The 11,254-nt window shown below is 46.5% G+C and overlaps 2 protein-coding genes and 1 pseudogene across 2 annotated transcripts; 2 read left to right on the plus strand and 1 right to left on the minus strand.

Annotated features, from left to right (window-relative positions):
- Positions 1-497: 497 nt before the first annotated feature.
- LOC116459778 (peptidyl-prolyl cis-trans isomerase A-like) lies at positions 498-3,152 on the minus strand. The gene is made up of 3 exons (XM_058432239.1): positions 3,140-3,152; positions 991-1,345; positions 498-669 (listed from the first exon to the last, which is right to left on the minus strand). Exons 1-3 carry the CDS (start codon positions 3,150-3,152, stop codon positions 498-500), a joined length of 540 nt encoding a protein of 179 aa, XP_058288222.1.
- Positions 3,153-7,524: 4,372 nt separating this feature from the next.
- Positions 7,525-9,709, plus strand: LOC116459779 (large ribosomal subunit protein eL15-like; annotated as a pseudogene).
- A 323-nt stretch (positions 9,710-10,032) lies between these two features.
- MCCD1 (mitochondrial coiled-coil domain 1) lies at positions 10,033-10,921 on the plus strand. The gene is made up of 2 exons (XM_032141006.1): positions 10,033-10,203; positions 10,757-10,921. Exons 1-2 carry the CDS (start codon positions 10,033-10,035, stop codon positions 10,919-10,921), a joined length of 336 nt encoding a protein of 111 aa, XP_031996897.1.
- Positions 10,922-11,254: the final 333 nt, after the last annotated feature.

Genomic DNA, 11,254 nt, shown 5'->3' on the forward strand with positions numbered 1-11,254 from the left:
TCATAATCACTTAACGCTACAATCCAGCTAGGCATGGAAGGGAACAAGGAAAACATGAAACCCAAAGGGAACTGCAGCGAGAGCACAAAGATTCTAGGATACTGCAAGCAGATGGATGGAGGGTGCTCTCCTGAGCTACAGAAGCAATGGTCTAGTGATTAAGATAAAACACAAGTCAGACCAGGCGCGGTGGCTCATGCCTGTAATTCCAGCACTTCGGGAGGCTGACACAGGTGGGATCACCTGAGGTCAGGAGTTCGAGACCAACCTGACCAACACGGAGAAACCCCATCTCTACTAAAAATACAAAATTAGCCGGGTGTGGTGGTGCCTGCCTATAATCCCAGCTACTCGGGAGGCTGAGGCAGGAGAATCGCCTGAACTCAGGAAGCAGAGTTTGCAGTGAGCCGAGATGGCGTCATTGCACTCCAGCCTGGCAACAAGAGTGAAACTCAGTCTCAAAAAACAAACAAACAAACAAAAAACACAAGTCAAAGTTAGTCGAGTTGTGTACAGTCAGCGATGGTGATCTTGATGGTCTTGCCATTCCCGGACCCAAAGTGCTCCATGGCCTCCACAATATTCATGCCATCTTTCACCTTGCCAAAGACCATGTGCTTGCCATCCAACCACTCAGTCTTGGCAGTGCAGATGAAAAACTGGGAATCGCCCAGGTGTGGTGGCTCACGCCGTAATCCCAGCACTTCAGGAGGCCGAGGTGGGCAGATCACCTGAGGTCAGGAGTTCGAGACCAGCCTGACCAAACATGGTGAAACCTCATCTCTACCAAATATACAAAAATTAGCCAGGCATGGTGGCGCATGCCTGTAATCCCAGCTACTCAGGAGGCTGAGGCAGGAGAATTGCTTGAACCCGGGAGGTGGAAGTTGCAGTGAGCCAAGATCACATCACTGCACTCCAGCCCGGGCAACAGAGTAAGACTCCATCTCAAAAAAAAGAAAAAAAAGAAAAAAGAAAAACTGGGAATCATTTGTGTTGGGTCCAGCATTTGCCATGGACGAGATGCCAGGACCTGTATGCTTTAGGATGAAGTTCTCGTCATCAAATTTCCCCCCATAGATGGACTTGCCACCAGTGCCATTATGGCGTGTGAAGTCACCACCCTGACACATAAACCCCGGAATAATTCTGTGAAAGGAGGAACCTTTATAACCAAATCCTTTCTCTCCAGTGCTCAGAGCACGAAAGTTTTCTGCTGTCTTTGGAAACTTGTCTGCAAACAGCTTGAAGGAGACACAGCCCAAGGGCTCGCCATTGACAGCGATGTCGAAGAACACAGTGGGGTTGACCACGGCTGATAGTACGGGGCTCCTGATGGTGGCGTCTGCAAAGCCAAGACAGACACTTTCTATCTCATTTCATGAGGCCGGGATTCCATGAGGGAATACTTCCTAACTAATTCCATGAGGCCAGCATTAGCCAAATACCAAAATCAGATGAAGACTTTACAAAAAAGAAAACCACAGACCAATATCTCTCATGAACATAGATGCAAAAATCCTCAGCAAAATGCTAGTAAATCAAATCCACAATGTATGAAAAGAGCAATACACCATGACTAAGTGAGATTTATCCCAGGTATGCAAAGTTACTTCAACATTTGAAAATCAGTTAATGTAATCCATTAAATCAACTGGCTAAAGAAGAAAACCACATGATCATATCAGTAGAGGCAGAAAAAGCAATTGACAGCATCCAACACCCATTCATGATGATTAAAAAAAATCTCTTAGCAAGCTAGGAATAGAGAAGACCTTACTCAACTTGATAAACAACATCCACAAAACATCCACAGCTAACATCACACTTAATGGTGAGAAACTAAAAGCTTGCCTGCTAAGATCAGAACAAGGCAGGAATGACCCTCTCAACACGGCTTTTCAACGTTGTACTGGAAGTCCTAGCTAAAGCAGTAAGACAAGAAAAGGAACTAAAAGGTATACAAATTTGGAACAAGAAATAAAACTGTCTTTGTTGACAGAAGATATGATTGTCTATGTAGAAAATCAAAAAGAATCCACACATAAAAAACTCCTGGAACTAACAAGCAATTATAGCAAGGTTGCAGGATATAAAGTTAATATGTAAAAGCCAATCACTTTTCTATGTATCAGCAATGAGCATGTAGAATTCGCCATTTAATTTTTTTTTTTTTTCAAGACAGAGTCTTGCTCTGTCGCCCAGGCTAGAGTGCAGTGGCGCGATCTCAGCTCACTACAACCTCCTCCTCCCGGGTTCAAGCAATTCTCCTGCCTCAGCCTCCTGAGTAGCTGAGATTACAGGCATGCCCCACCATGCCCAGCTAATTTTTGTATTTTTAGTAGAGACGGGGTTTCACCATGTTGGCCAGGCTGATCTCGAACTTCTGACCTCATGTTCCGCCTGCCTCAGCCTCCCAAAGTGCTGGGATTATAGGCGTGAGCCACCGCGCCTGGTCCAGAATTTGCCATTTAAAACACAGTACCACTTACATTAGCACCCCCAAAAATGAAACACTTAGGTACAAATCTAAGAAAATATGTACAAGATCTATATGAAGAAAACTACAAAACTGACAAAAGAAATCAAAGAACTAAACAAATGGAGAGATATTCCATGTTCATAGGAAGGCTCAATACTGCTAATATATCTGTTCTTTCCAACTTGATCTGTGGAATGACTGCAATCTCAATAAAAAACCTCAGTAAGTTATTTTGTGGATATTAACAAACTGATTCAAACTTTATATGGTGAGGCAAAAGACCTAGCCAGCACAATATAGAAGAAAAATAAAGTCAAAGACCACCACTACCTGACTTAGACTTTCTATAAAGCCATAGTAATCAAGACAGAGTGGTGATTAGCATAGCCATTGTGGGAAACAGTATGGAGATTCTGCAAAAATTTTAAAAATAGAAATACCACATGATCCAGCAATCCCACTAATGGGTATATATCCAAAGGATATGAAATCAGTATGTTGAGATATTTGCACTCCCATGTTCATTGCATCATTATTCTTTCTTTTTTTTTTCCTTTAGAGACAGAGTCTATGTTGCCCAAGGCAACTCCTGGCCTCAAGCGATCCTGCTGTCTCAGCTTCCCAATTAGCCGGGATTATAGGCACGAGACACTGCACCTGGCTGCGGCATTATTCTCAACAGCCAAGATATAGAATCCACCTAAGTGTCCATCAGTGGATGAATGGATAAAGAAAATGTGGTATATATAAAAAATGGAATAGTATTCAGCCTTAAAAAACAAAATCCTGTCATTTGTGACAACATGGATGAACCTGGAAGACGTTATGTTAAGTGAAATAAGCCAGGCACAGAAAGACAAATACAATCTCACTTATATGTGGAGTACAGAAAAAGTCAGACTCATAAATAGAGAGTAAACTGGTGGTTATCAGAGGCTGGGAGGTGGGGGAGTTGGCGAGATGTTAGTCAAAGAACACAAGATTTCAGTTAGGAAAAATAAGTTCAAGAGATCTATTGTAACTTACGGTGACTAAACTTAGTAACAACACATTGTGTATTTCAAAATAGTATGAGAATAGCTTTAAGCATTCTCATCACACACACGCAAAATATGTATGAGGTAATGTACATATTATTAAATTGTTTGGTTCATCCGTTCCACAATGTGTGTGTATGTATGTGCATATATATATATATATATAAAAACATGATGTACACCACAAATGTATAAAATTTGTCAATAGAAAAATTAACTTTAGAAAGACACAGTGGCATTGGCAAAGAATAGACAAATTGATCCACTTGAGCAGAATAGAGCGCCAAGAAATAGTCCCACATAAATACAAGGAGCAAAGACAATACAATAAAGATAGTTTTTTCAGTAAATGATGCTGGAACAACTGGACAGCCACGTACAAGAAAAATGAAAAGAGCTCTCTTAAAAGGTTACTGTGAAAGCCACCTGTGACAGTAACAGAAAGTGACCAGCAGGGTCTCTGACACTTAGTAATGTAATCTCTCTCACTGTAATGTAATGGCTAAACTTCAACATCCCTCAGCCCCCATCTCCATAAGACTTTCCCATAGAGGCAACAATGATTCCTGTCAGTCACCCCATCCTGCCAATCCACTGGGTAGGATACAATATTGAAGGGCCCATCAGCACACTGGCCTTAGGGAGCTCTGCAGCCCCTTGACCTTGTGGATCATGCTGGCCTTAATCTCCTCTTGTCCCTGGCTAAAGACAGGCCCCTCCTGCAGAGGCCAGGCCAGAATGCTCATCTGATTAAGACTATATTAAGAGTCAGGAATAACAAAAACAACAATAAATAAATAAACACGGAAACATAATCTATGTGTCTTAGTCCATTTCCTGCTGCTATAACAGAATACTACAGACTGGGTAATTTATTTTGTTGTTTTTTCAGACAGGGTCTCTCTCTGTCGCTCAGAATGGAGTGCAGTGGCAGGATCTCGACTCACTGCAACCTCCACCTCCCAGACTCAAGTGATCCTCCCACCTCAGCCTCCTAAGTAACTGGGACCACAGGCCTGCACCACCACACCAGCTAATTTTTGTGTTTTTTTGTAGAAATGGGTTTTGCCATGTTGCCCAGGCTGGTCTCAAATTCCTGGGCTCAAGCCTTCCATCCACCTTGGCCTCCCAAAGTGCTGGGATTACAGGCGTGAGCCACCACACCCAGCACAGACTGGGTAATTTATAAAGAAAACAAATGTATTTCCCACAGAGCTGGAGGCTGGGAAGTCCAAGAGCATGGGATTGGCATCTTATGAGGGCCTGGCTGCAGTACCATCCCACGGTGAGAGGTGGAAGGGCAAAGAGGCTGAACTGATTTTTATCATGCCATACAATGAAATTAATCTATTTAATCTAATCAACTGGGAAAGGTCCCACATCGGCTGGGCACTGTGGCTCACGCCTGTAATCCCAGCACTTTGGGAGGCCAAGGCAGGTGGATCACCTGAGGTCAGGAGTTCGAGACCAGCCTGACCAATATGATGAAACCCCGTCTCTACTAAAAATACAAAAATTAGCTGGGCGTGGTGGCATGTGCCTGTAATCCCAGCTACTCGGGAGGCTGAGACAGGAGAATCACTTGAACATGGGAGGCAGAGGTTACAGTGAGCTGAGATTGTGCCATTGCACTCCAGCCTGGGCAACAAGAGCGAAACTCCATCTCAAAAAAAACAAAGAAAAGTCTCGCATCTTAATACCATTAGCATAGCAATTAAATGTCACATGAGTTTTGGTGGGGACATTCAACCTTAGCACTAGGTATTCTGGTTTATGTATTTTTTTAATCTTAATTCCTTCATTTCTACAATTATGAGATCCACAATTTATCCACTGTATTTGTTTTTTTTTCTTTTTTCTTTTTTCTTTTTTTGAGACGGAGTCTTGCTCTGTGGCCAGGCTGGAGTGCAGTGGCATGATCTCGGCTCACTGCAACCTCTGGCTCCCGGATTCGAGTGATTCTCCTGCCTCAGCCTCCCGAGTAGCTGGGACTACACGCGTGCACCACCATGCCTGGCTAATTTTTGTATTTTTAGTAGAGACGGGGTTTCACCATGTTGGCCAGGATGGTCTTGATCTCTTGACCTCGTGATCCACCCGCCTCGGCCTCCGAAAGTGCTGAGATTACAGGTGTGAGCCACTGCGCCTGGCCTCATCCACTATATTTGAACTGACCCAAAGGCCAGTGCTTTCTTAATTAAGTTCCCACAGATGAACAAAGCCAAAATTCAGATTCTATTTTATTTATGGTTTAGAACTACCTACTGTAAAAAAAAAAAAAAAAATAGCTACTATAAATTATTGGGGGTTAGTCCATTTAGTTCATTTTAGAGTTCATAACCTAAAGCAGAAACTCACACGGTTGAAATGTCATTTTCCCAAAGGATTGTTATTAGTGTATCATTTAGATTGTCTTGCAAAAGTCTCATTTGTTGTTTTTTCTAAATGGCTGCTAATCTTTTAAATTAACAGATAGAGGGCCAGGCGTGGTGGTTCACGCCTGTAATTCCAGCACTCTGGGAGGCTGAGGCAGTCGGATCACTTGAGGCCAGGTGTTCAAGACCAGCCTGGCCAACATGGTGAAACCCTGTCTGTACTAAAAATACAAAAATTAGCTCGGCATAGTGGCACATGCCTGTAATCCCAGCTTCTTGGGAGGCTGAGGCATAAGAATTGCTTGAACCCAGCAAGCGGAGGTTGCAGCGAGCAGAGATTGTGCCATTGCACTCCAGCCTGGGTGACACAGCATCACTCTGTCCACCCCCCAAAATTGTAGTTAATTTTCTTTTTTCTTTTCTTTTCTTTTTTCCCTTTTTTTTTCTTTTTTTTGAGACGGAGGAATCTTGCTCTGTCACCCAGGCTGGAGTGCAGTGGCATGATCTCAGCTCACTGCAACCTCCGACTCCCAGGTTCAAGCAATTCTCCTGCCTCAGCCTCCCAAGTAGCTGGGATTACAGGTGGCTACCACCACGCTTAGCTAATTTTTGGTATTTTTAGTAGAGACGGGGTTTCATCATGTTCGCCAGGCTAGTCTTGAACTCCTGACCTTAAGTAATCCCCCTGCCTCGGCCTCCCAAAGAGCTGGGATTACAGGCATGAGCCACCGCGCCCGGCCATTTTCAGTGTTAATTGATTGTGCATTGTTTAACCATATACTACATAGTTTCACTTACCTATAACAACAGTAATTTGGGGCTCTTATATTCTAATAATGAAGACTTTAGCTGTGTACACATTGCAATTAAAGTATGAGTCATGCATAACCTTATCACCAAGATACAAGAGGGAAAGCCCTTCTCCCCTAAAACTTTTACAAAGGTTCTGGGTTCTTTTTCCACTTAAGTGGGAAAAAGTCAGCTAATGAGGAATGTAAAGTCTTTGGCCTCATCTAAAGGTGCTTTGGCCCGCAACTGTGAGAAGCATTGACCACTGGGAAGGCCTCCCTGCCTGGTTCCTGGACTGTTACACCATGGCAGAGGCCATCTTCCCTCCCAATGCAGAGTGATATCCAGATAGCGAGCTGACTAGCAGCTGTCCACTCTCCAGCAATCCTGCCTTCTGGGGCATGGTTTTCTAAGGACCTTCCTGTTCCTAGATGATCAAAATTGGGACCAGCCACTCCTTTCTGAGCCACCCCTGCCTCTGGGCCTGTGGCTATGCCCTCCAGTCACAACAGGACAACACTTCAGAACACTCTGCAGGAAGCTGACATCTCTACGCAGACTCACACAGGCACGGTGTGTGCACAGGCCTTTGGTTCTAGTTCAGGAGGTGTGGGGGGAGGCTCACTAGTCCAACAGAACTTGAGGCCAGTTGTACCAGTGTCATATCCCATGAGCCAAGGTTACAAAGGATACAAAGTGCCCAGACCTACCAGAGAAGGCAAACCCCTACAGCATGCAGGGTTAGACAGAGGCAAGAAACAAGGTCATTTTGGGCCAGCAAGAAGAGGGAAAGAGAAATCACAGGCATACCTCGGAGATACTGAAGATTTGTCTCCAGACCATGGCAACAAAGTGAGTCACACAAACTTTTTAGTTTCCTATTGTGCATAAAAGTTATGTTTGTACTATATTGTAGTCTATTAAGTGTACAGTAGCATTGTGTACAAAAAACTGTGTATATACTTAACGGAGTCTCGGAGTCTCGCTCTGTCACCCAGGCTGGAGTGCAGTGCCACGATCTTGGCTCACTGCAACCTTCGCTTCCTGAGTTCAAGCCATTCTCTTGCTCAGCCTCCCAAATAGCTGGGACTACAGGTGCCCATCACCATGCCCAGCTAATTTTTGTATTTTTAGTAGAAATGAGGTTTCACCATGTTGGCCAGGCTAATCTTGAACTCCTGACCTCAAGTGATCCACCCGCCTCGGCCTCCCAAAGTGCTGGGATTACAAGCGTGAGCCACTGTATCTGGCCATATACTTTAATTTTAAAATACTTAATTGCTAAACAAATGCTAACAATCATCTGAGGCTTCAGCTAATCCCGATCTTTTTGCTGGGGGAGGGTCTTGCCTCCATGGATCAGGGGCATGGCTGCTGAAGGCTGCTTTGACAACTTCTTAAAATAAAACAATGACGTTTGCCATTTGCCACATGGATTATTCCTTTCAATATTGTTGTGCCTCAGGGAATAGGGAGGCCTGGAAAGCAGAGTCGGGAGAATGGCCAGTTGGTGAAGCAGTCATAACACACACATTTTTCCATTAAGTTTGCTGTCTTATATGAGCATCACTCATGGTGTCCCAAAACAATCACAATAGTTAACTTCAATAACTGATTACAGGTCACTGTAACAGGTATAATAATGAAAAAGCTTGAAACATTTTGAGAATTCCACAGCGTGACATGGAGATATGATGTCTGTCTGCTGTTGGAAAAATAGCACCAATAGACCTGTTTGATGTGCTTGACACAGGGTTGCCACAAGCCTCCAATCTCTAAATAAAAAACAGTGCCTGCAAAGAACAATAAAGGGAAGCACAATAAAAAGTATATCTGCAAAGGGGAATCAGCACTTGAGCAAGATCAGGGTGAACTTTCAAGTCAGGTAAACCTAGACATGAACCCTCCAGGCCCTACCAACAACCACCTGTGGACCTTCGAGCACATCCAGCCTAGAGCTGCCCCAACAGACACTTCCCCAGTGAGTGCTGAATGAAACCATCTGAGCCAGTTTCCTCAGGTGCAAACCAGTGAGGTAATTCCTACCTTGCAGAGTGAAGTGAGAAAAGACAGTGTTAAGAAAAAGGCATGCCGGGCACAGTGGCTCACGCCTGTAATCCCAGCACTTTGGGAGGCCGAGACAGGCGGATCATGAGGTCAGGAGATCGAGACCATCCTGGCTAACACGGTGAAACCCCGTCTCCACTAAAAATACAAAAAATTAGCCGGGCGTGGTGGCGGGCACCTGTAGTCCCAGCTACTCGGGAGGCTGAGGCAGGAGAATGGCGTGAACCCGGGAGGCGGAGCTTGCAGTGAGCCCAGATTGCACCACTGCACTCCAGCCTGGGCGACAGAACGAGACTCCGTCTCAAAAAAAACAAAAGACACAAGACCTGTGGTAGCCTTTCATTTCTGTCCGGCAGCAGCCACTGGGTAAACCAAGATGGTGCATACAAGTACATCCAGAAGCTATGGAAGAAGCAGTCTGATGTCATGAGCTTTCTTCTGAGGGTCCGCTGCTGGCAGTACCACCAGCTCTCTGCTCTCCACAGGGATCCCCGCCCCACCCAGCCCAATAAAGCACGCTACTGGGCTACAGCCAAGCAAGGTTATGTTATATATAAGCGCCGTGGTTGGCTGAAAATCCAGTTCCTAAGAAGGCAACTTAACAGCAAGCCTGTCTATCGTGGTGTTAACCAGCTGGTTTGCTCAAAGCCTTCAGTCTGTTACAGAAGAGCAAGCTGGATGCCATTGTGGGGCTCTGAGTCCTGAATTCTCACTGGGCTGGCTAAAGATTCCACATACAAAGTTTTTGAGGTTATCCTAGTTGATCCATTCCATAACACTATGAGAAGGAAACCTGACACCCAGTGGTCCACAACAAGCACAGGGAGATGCATAGGCTATCTGCAGGCCAAGAGAGCCACGGCCTTGGAAACGGCTGTAAGTTCTACCACACTATTGGTGGTTCTCGCCATGCAGCTTGGAGAAGGTGCAATACTCTCCAGCTCCACAGCTACTGCTAATATATGTTTGTAAAATTCATACCTAATAAACACTAGATCAAAAAAAAAACACAGACCTGTGGTAGGCTGGGCACCAGTGCTCTAAAGCAAGTTCTGCCTAAACTGGCAGAACATTTTTCACATCAGGAACAGGAGTTGTTCCTGGACTCTGTCTGGGGTCAGGCTGGGAGAGACGTGGGGCAGGGCTGGGGGCTGGGGCAGGGGCAGGGCTGGGGGCTGGGGCCTGGGCAGGGCCAGGCACTGAAGTGAGGCCAAGGCCTGAAGGGAACCAGTTCCTGGTGGCTGTTGGACAGCTCACACGGCTCCCTGCCAGGTCACTCGCCATGGTCCTCTCTCTGCCCTGGCTCTCTCGGTGCCATTTCCTTCACCTCCTTCTGCCCTCCTGGTCCTTGGCACCCCAGGGCTCCCATGGGTGCTGCTCCCAAAACCCCAAGGCAAGCATGGAAGAGCAGACCAGCTCCAGAGGAAATGGGAAGATGACGTCCCCTCCCAGGGTAAGTGGCACCACAGGTAGGAACAGAGGGTGTGAGAATTTACATGGGGGTGTGGGAAAAAAAACCCTCAATCCCACCCTGCACCACCCCACACCATGCCTACCCCTGCAGCTCTTTTCTTAGTTCAGCTACCAGCTCCTCCCCACCTCCCCCAGCCAAGACCTCAGGGCTCCCTTCCCCCACCCCACCCCCACCCACAACAGCACAGTCCACAGTCCTTGAACAGGATCTATTCCCCCTCACCTAACAGTTAATTATTTCTTAGCGGGGAGGAGCAGCTTATCCTCTTTCCAGTGACCCCATATCCTTGTTCAAGGTAGCCAGTTACAGCCCCTGGGCCAGGGAACTCTATCTGCTCCCCCCTCACCACTGAGGCCTATGCCCAAGACAGGGAGCTACCTGGCCTTCTCAGTACAGGTGTCCTTAAACAACCGGGTCAAAAACGAATAGGGAAGGTGGAATTTCTCACTTCCAGCCACAGCCTGCAACAAAGCTTCCCAGGGCCTCGGCCCCCTGCCCTGGCTGATGCTCCCTCCCCTAATTCCCTGACCAGGGCCCTGGGACCCACCACACAGCTGAGCTGGCCCAAGCTGAAGAGTTGCTGGAGCAGCAGCTGGAGCTGTACCAGGCCCTCCTGGAAGGGCAGGAGGGAGCCTGGGAGGCCCAAGCCCTGGTGCTCAAGATCCAGAAGCTGAAGGAACAGATGAGGAGGCACTGAGAGCACCTGGGAGGAGGCGCCTAAGTTTCCCCCAGTGCCCACAGCACCCTCAGGCACTGGAAACACATGCACCACCCACCAGGAGCCTTGGGATCATAAACACCCCAGCCTCTCCCAGGCCAGAGAAAGTGGAAGAGACCTCCATAAAGCGCAGGCAATTGGCAGGTAGTGGGGGAGCCAGGGCTCTGCAGTCTTAGTCCCATTCCCCTTTGATCTCACAGCAGGCAGGGCACCCAGGCCTTATGGGAATTTACAGTGGACCATGCCCTAAAATAACCTCACCCCAAATACAATAAAGGGACGAAGCACTTATAGATACCACAGACACATGTG

The sequence above is a fragment of the Hylobates moloch genome, unplaced genomic scaffold, assembly GCF_009828535.3.
Source record: "Hylobates moloch isolate HMO894 unplaced genomic scaffold, HMol_V3 SCAFFOLD_20, whole genome shotgun sequence".
In the NCBI taxonomy this organism is placed as follows: domain Eukaryota; kingdom Metazoa; phylum Chordata; class Mammalia; order Primates; family Hylobatidae; genus Hylobates; species Hylobates moloch.